Source organism: Penaeus chinensis, chromosome 9, assembly GCF_019202785.1.
Source record: "Penaeus chinensis breed Huanghai No. 1 chromosome 9, ASM1920278v2, whole genome shotgun sequence".
In the NCBI taxonomy this organism is placed as follows: domain Eukaryota; kingdom Metazoa; phylum Arthropoda; class Malacostraca; order Decapoda; family Penaeidae; genus Penaeus; species Penaeus chinensis.
Window position 1 is genome coordinate 32,444,071 of NC_061827.1, and position 7,500 is coordinate 32,451,570.

Sequence of the window (7,500 nt, forward strand, 5' to 3'; positions counted from 1 at the left end):
ATGGAGAGTGTTAGTGAAGCAGCTTCGTCTGAATCTTTCAAATGTGAACAATGTAGTCAAAAGCAGACTTCTGTCAATGGAAGCAAACAGGAAGTAAGTGTTCCCATCAAGAACTACGAGCAACCTTCGGAGGCCAACAAATCACAGCCGAAACAGGGTCAGATCACGCAAGACTCCGCTCAGTCATCGACTTCCCCCAGATTGATTCCCATTGAAATCGAAGCAGATGAAAGGACAAATAAAGCTCTCTTGAGTCAGGAGACGCAGTCATCGGAATCCCAGTTAAAATCCCTAGAAAATGACAAGATATTTCAAATGGATTCGTTCCCTGGACACTTCTTTCCCATTACAACACGAGGACTCTTCTTCAATGATTCCTTCTTCCAAGATTCGTGGAATGACTTCCAGAAGGCCGTGAGGGAGGTGTTGGCCAGGTGGGGAGAGCAGTCATCGCTGGTCGACGACCTGACTAGTTACAGGAATCTTCGAAGTCGCGATCTTCGAGAAGATACTCAGGCTGTCACGTCCTCGGAGGATGAACATCAGCATAAGGTACACATATGGTCTTTACGTTAAACAGAAGTGTTTATGAAAACAATATATGCATATGAATACAAATATTTAAAGTGTACATCGTTCTGCTTCCTTTTCAGTTCGTAATTGATGTCAAAGATTTCATGGACGGCGGACAGATAAACGTGAAAGCTGTGAACGATCGAGAGCTGGTGGTTTCAGGCCACACCGACAAGAATGGGGGTGGTTCGAAGTCCACCAAGCGGTTCCTTCGACGCTTCGTTGTTCCTGGAGACATTCAGCTTGATGCCGTTACTTCAGCCGTGTCTTCTGATGGCGTCCTTACTGTTTCTGCTCCGAAGAAAGTAAGTTGCAAATAAAAATATAATAGTACGTGATTCTACGAAGTCCTTATTATGAGTAGATCCATTTATCGAAATATTTGTTAACCCCCTTTCCTCCTCCAGCACTCAACACTCCAAATAGAGGAGGTCTTTTCGCCCTTAAGCATCGAAGGAAGTGAGAAGAAGCTGACCAGCCCAGGCACGACTCAATCTGAAATTCAGAATGGTCAGGAAAGTCCTGTAGCCCCTCCGCCCACGCCTTCGGGCGCCACGGTGTCTCCTGTCAGTCAACAGACTTCCACAGAGCAAGCTCCTGATTCCCGAGACGTAAGTATTTGTACATATCTTCATTCTTTTATTATTGCATAAGATAAACAAAAAACAAAAAAAAATAGATGAACAGTAAAATAAAGTTGACAAGTACATATAAATCTATTTAACAATCCTATAAAGAATTATATGTTAATGTTATATACAATCCTACAACTAGCACCCCATTTATATTCGTCAACAGTTAGAAGACTCGTACCCACACATGACTGCAGGTTCCGCGAGAATCGTAGAAGTTCCAACAGAAACACAACCCTCTTCCTTTTCCGCTCCTTTGAAAAGCGTCTCCGCCAGACCAAAGGGAAAGGAAGGCAACGAAGAAGACGAGGAAAAGGTCGATTATAAGGCGGCGCTCAAGCCAAGACCCAGCGGAGGGAAATTCCCAATCAAAATCAGTGGGACAGTAATCAACAGTAATGCAGTTTAAGAGTGAGATGAAAAGTTGAGTTCGCATGTACAAATATGTGCATATGATTTTCTTACTGTCAGAATTTGTATACAGAGTTCTTTAACCAAGTACTTGAAATTGAATGAATGTAAATAATTCGTTGGTTGCACAATGCCAAAGATATTTTTATGTTATTCACTGTTAATACGTATACCCACAAATATATTTATATATATAATCAGCAAACCCTTTTTTTTTTTTATCTTAGCCTTTATGTTATGTGAAAACACTTTTGCATTGGGATTCTAAATCAGTTCTACAATTGATGAAAACATGTATTTCTACGTGAAGATTAAATTTTTAAGTAAGATATTAAAACGTGAATAGTAAGTATTGTATATCAATACATCTGATAAACTAAATAAACTAAAAAAAAAAAAAAAAAATGGCACCAGGAAGATAACAATAATAAGTACAATCTATGAAAATAAGGTCAAAATGAATATCCACAGCATTAGACAATGAGAACCTTGAGTTGTTTGAATACTAGCATTAGTTTAAAACAGTCCCTCCGAAGCCCGGTTTCTACGGCTGCGAGTACGACCAACTCGTGTATCGGGGGACGTCTTAAGGAAGTATTACCAGAACAGTGAAATCAGTCTGGACTACCCTCGAAACCCGTAAGGCATTACAACTGCCGGATACCATGCTGTTATCGGCAAGACAAACATCATTAGGCCTGCAACGAATTGATCAGGAAGGAAAGCAGGGTGGGTATGTTGTCAGCGTATACAAGGATTCTCTTCTCATAGAAACACGCAAACTTCTGGAGATTCGTACATGGGCTAGATAAATGCATCGGAATTTTAAACTTTATTTGTACAATTCAGCATTTACTGAAGAAATGTTAATGTCATGTCATCACCATTAACGGTTATCAGATTATATATATATATATATATATATATATATATATATATATTTGTGTGTGTGTGTGTGTGTGAATACACATATCTGTGAGTATGTGTATGTATATATATATATATATATATATATATATATATATACACATATATGTATGTATACACATATGTGTGAGTATGTGAGTGTGTGTGTATATTTGTATATAGGTATGTACATATATACATATATTTATATATGTGTATGTATATATTACATGCATGTGTATATATACATATACGTAACATATACATACACATATATAAATATATGTATATATATATGTATATATATATATACACACATATGCGCACACACACACACACATATATATGTATATGTGTGTGCGTGTGTGTGTGTGCGCATATGTGTATGAATATACATGCGTGTGTGCATATATTTGTATGTATATATACGTACATACATATATATGTGTGTGTGCGTGTGTGTATGTATATATATGTGTGTGTGTGAGTGGGTATGTATATATATGTTTGTGTGTGTGTGTGTATATATGTGTGTGTTTGTGTGTGTGCATATTTATGTGTGTGTGTGTATGTATATATATATATATATATATATATATATATATATATATATATATATATATATGCGTATACGTACAACTTCCTGTTCCCCTCTTTTGGGAATTAAGTTTCCTCTTGGCATAAGTTGGCACGGATCCCCAAATAGTACTCCTGCCAGGTGCGGGAATCGCTGAGGTATTCGGGTGATTCAGTGCTTCGGTATGAGGGAGGAAACGTTCAAAGCACAGCAGTTGTGAGACACTGGAGTAAAGGCTAATGGGACAATGACAAATCACTCACTCACTAACACACACACACACACACACACACACACACACACACACACACACACACACACACACACACACACACACACACAATTTCACGTTGTAAACTGAGCGATATATCGTTCGTGTTGAAAGCGCTATATATATAAACTATGTAATTAAGTTTCGTAATACAGAAACTTTAATCGAGAACTATTTGGAAACATGTTCTATCTTTGAAATAGAAAACAAATTCGTTATCTTATCATCGCAATTAAACACTCTGTAGGATGGAAATGCTATCTGCCATAGTTCTCTAGTATTTGGTAAAATTATGACAAAATACAGATCGCTCAAGCACCCTTCTGGGGAGTGTAAGCAACGTGTTTAAATGCAATAGAAAACTAACGAATTGGATCTGAATAGTTTTTGCCTACAAAACTAATGTCAAGAAATAGATAATCAATCATGTTATATAAAAAAAAAAAAAAAAATCAGCATCCGTCCTGATGTAGAAGAAATCTTGGCACAAGTCCCACCGAGTAATGTCAAGAACAACCTTGGCTCTAAAAGGGTGATCATAATACGTTCAGCATATTCACGAGACAACAATACACCTCCGAATATGCCTTATGAATCATCCTGCTACTTTATAACAATTGCCATTTCACCTTCACACGCAAACGAATGACTATAAGTTAATCTTAGTGCAGTCTTAACAACGGGGCATGACACTGTGTTACTTGGCTAAATTAAAGGATTCAAAAGGCATTTTTACGTTACAATGCAGTGCTGAGAAAGTTATTCTACGAGAAATGAGGGAGGTGGGAAAGACAGTTTAACTCTATAATGCATTACCCGGGAATTTATTCAAACGGAGATAAGGGAGGTGGGAAATGAGGGTGAACGAACAACGTGGCGATGATGCTGCTGCCATGACAACGGCCTTTGACTTCATCGGTGATCAGGCAAATGCGTGTTTAACCACGTCAAGGCTTTCAAAAAAAAAAAAAAAATGCAGTTGAATATTTCCTTGTACTAATAATAACATAAATCGATAAGTTTATGTCGTTTCGACTGCACACCTTTTTTATATTTTTGTTCTTCGTCTTCTTGTTATTAATATTATTGTTGTTGTTATTGTTATTGTTAGCATTACTGTTATTATTATGATCATCATGATCATCATAATCATCCTCATCATTATCTTTGTTATTATTACTTTCATTATTACCATTACTATTGTTTTTATTGTTTCAATTATTAATTAATCATTGTTATTATCATTACCATAGTTATCAGTATTATTATCATTGTTATATTTTATTATTATTATTATTACTTTTATGGTTATTCTTACGATCATCATTATCATGGGAGTGCGTGTCCTTTTCATGGATATAAGACAGTTTGCATTGTTCTCTGGCTTTCTGCATAATGAGCTTAGGAATTTAATTATAGGTAAATTAACACAGATATATAAAGATCTGATAATATAGATAAGATTTATTTGTGTGCCCATATATAAAAGGTAGTGCCTATAAAAATAATTTGCAAGTATCCTAAACCGTGTCTCCTGCAGTAAGAAGTACTTGCTCAGAAAAGCATGGAATAATATACAATCAGTAATAATAGGGGAAATAAATATTACAGATAGCAACAGTAACGTGAATTACATAAACGGTAACCATAAAAGTTTACATCTACATAATTCTGCATGCGCGAACTCACATCCATTCCTGTTATCAACTTTTCTCTCATTCAACTCCTACTGAGTCACTACCGATCACCGTCCCACTGATCTTGATTGGGAATTTTCCTCCGCCGGTTCTCTGCTTGAGTGCTGCTTTATAGTCGACCTTCTCCTCTTCTCCTTCGTTGGCTTCCTTTCCCTTTGTGTCGAAGGATTTTGGCTTAACAGAGACGTTTTCCAAAGGAGCAGAGGAGGAAGAGGGTTTTTTCGTCTCTGCTGAGTTTGGTATTTTTGGTATGACTTTTGCGGGAACTGCAGTCACGAGTACGTAAGGCTCTTCTTTCTGCTGGCGATTAGATTCCGTTAGATAATTAAGTGTATGATGATGTTAAACGTCAGCAAATATTTATTTCACCTTGTGCTAAAAATGTGATTTGATTTAGGATATCCCTTAATTCTATATGTTTTCATATTTTTTAAAATTAATTTCAATTATCATACATTTGTTCATTTTCTTTAACAGTGAGAACAAACTTGTTTTATGAACAGTTACAAGTTGGAAGATATATGCGAATTCTTACGTTTAGAGGATTAGAGCTTTGGTCTGTGGCTGTCTGCTGACCGATAGGAGACGCCGTAACTCCCGATGAGTTGCCCTTGGTCGTGCCTGGGCTGGTCAGCTTTTTCTCACTTCCTTCGATGCTTAAGGGCGAAAAGACCTCCTCTATTTGGAGTGTTGAGTGCTGGTGGAGAAGAGGAGGTTAGCAAAGATGTCAATAAATAGATTTATACATAATAAGGACTTCTTGGAAATATGCCTTAAGGTCTATTTATCTGTACCTTACCTTCTTAGGAGCAGAAACAGTAAGGACGCCATCGGAAGACACGACTGAAGTAACGGCATCAAGCTGAATGTCTCCAGGAACAACGAAGCGTCGAAGGAACCGCTTGGTGGACTTCGAGCCGCCACCATTCTTGTCGGTGTGGCCTGAAACCACCAGTTCTCGATCGTTCACAGCTTTCACGTTTATCTCTCCGCCGTCCATGAAATCTTTGACATCAATTACAAACTGAAAGGTAAGCAGATCGTTGATTTATGTTTTACAGATTACACTCATATGTACATATTGTTTTCATAAACACTTCTGTTTAACGTAAAGACCATATATGTACCTTATGCTGATGTTCATCCTCCGAGGACGTGACAGCCTGAGTATCTTCTCGAAGATCGCGACTTCGAAGATTCCTGTAACTAGTCAGGTCGTCGACCAGCGATGACTGCTCTCCCCACCTGGCCAGCACCTCCCTCACGGCCTTCTGGAAGTCATTCCACGAATCTTGGAAGAAGGAATCATTGAAGAAGAGTCCTCGTGTTGTAATGGGAAAGAAGTGTCCAGGGAACGAATCCATTTGAAACATCTTGTCTTTTTCTAAGGATTTTAACTGGGATTCCGATGACTGCGTCTCCTGACTCAAGAGAGCTTTATTTGTACTTTCATCTGCTTCGATTTCAATGGGAATCAATCTGGGGGAAGTCGATGACTGAGCGGAGTCTTGAGTGATCTGACTCTGTGATTTGTTGGCCTCCGAAGTCTGCTCGTAGTTCTTGATGGGAATACTTACTTCCTGTTTGCTTCCATTGACAGAAGTCTGCTTTTGACTACATTGTTCACATTTGAAAGATTCGGACGAAGCTGCTTCACTAACACTCATATTCTGAGTTTCCTCCATCTGGATAGGAATGATGGTGGTCTTGTGCTGTGGTTCGCTCTCCTGTGAAACGGTGACACATAATGAAATGTTAAGAATACAGTAGACGATTTGTTCAATCATGTATCACTGAAACATACATACAATTTTGTGTAACACTTTGTTGCTTACTATTTTGGGCGATGTAATGGTGAGAATACCATCCGAAGACATGACAGAGTTAATGGCTGACAAGTCAGTGAGACGAGGCAAGGAGAAGAGGCGTCTGAAGGAGTGCGAGGACACTGAGGAGCCTCCCTCTTTCTTCTCCACACTCCCCTCCACCACGAGGTCTTTCTCGCCAACTACTTTCACCTTCACGTCTCCGCCCATGAAGTCATGCACGTCCATTACCACCTAATGATTAAAAATATGCATAATGAGATAATGATAAAAATGTACTATATGCTTTTCGTCTAGCTCAGGGGTTCTCAAAGTGGTCGATGGGATCACCCAAGGGGTCGATGAACAGTCAGGGGAACCATGAATGTTTACCGGGAGTTGAATGGACCATTCAAGCCTCCGTTTTAAAGTCTATATCCGTACAGAATATTTTCCTATCTGCGTCTCATAGTGAGCGAGCGAGCGTACTCCCTCCCACCCCTATCTCTCTCGCTTGCAGGAGAGCCAGTATTTCAAAACACTCTTCGCTCGTTTAAGCGTAATCCGTGGAATGATTAATATGATTTTCTGTTTTCTTTTCATACTGTATTTCAACTACTGTTGCTAC

General features: G+C 38.5%; 2 protein-coding genes across 5 annotated transcripts in view; one reads left to right on the plus strand and one right to left on the minus strand.

Annotated features, from left to right (window-relative positions):
* The window catches only part of LOC125029067, an 11,012-nt gene extending 9,186 nt beyond the window's left edge, over positions 1–1,826 (plus strand). For 2 of the 3 annotated variants that reach the window (XM_047618815.1, XM_047618813.1), the window contains 4 exons: positions 1–552; positions 654–878; positions 981–1,184; positions 1,372–1,826. The exon at positions 1–552 is cut by the window's left edge and continues 42 nt beyond it. In XM_047618815.1, the coding sequence (XP_047474771.1) occupies positions 1–552; positions 654–878; positions 981–1,184; positions 1,372–1,614 (1,224 nt within the window). In that variant the 3' untranslated portion in view covers positions 1,615–1,826. The remainder of the gene's footprint in view (positions 553–653; positions 879–980; positions 1,185–1,371) is intronic. The other variant, XM_047618811.1, reaches the window with a different exon arrangement.
* Positions 1,827–4,808: 2,982 nt separating this feature from the next.
* LOC125029069 overlaps positions 4,809–7,500 on the minus strand; it is a 3,322-nt gene continuing 630 nt past the window's right edge. The window contains exons 2-6 of one of the 2 annotated variants that reach the window (XM_047618818.1): positions 6,903–7,127; positions 6,195–6,794; positions 5,867–6,091; positions 5,603–5,764; positions 4,809–5,364 (exon numbers count right to left, since the gene is read on the minus strand). In XM_047618818.1, coding sequence (XP_047474774.1) covers positions 5,086–5,364; positions 5,603–5,764; positions 5,867–6,091; positions 6,195–6,794; positions 6,903–7,127 — 1,491 coding nt within the window. In that variant the 3' untranslated portion in view covers positions 4,809–5,085. Of the gene's footprint in view, positions 5,368–5,602; positions 5,765–5,866; positions 6,092–6,194; positions 6,795–6,902; positions 7,128–7,500 lie in introns of both variants that reach the window. The other variant, XM_047618817.1, reaches the window with a different exon arrangement.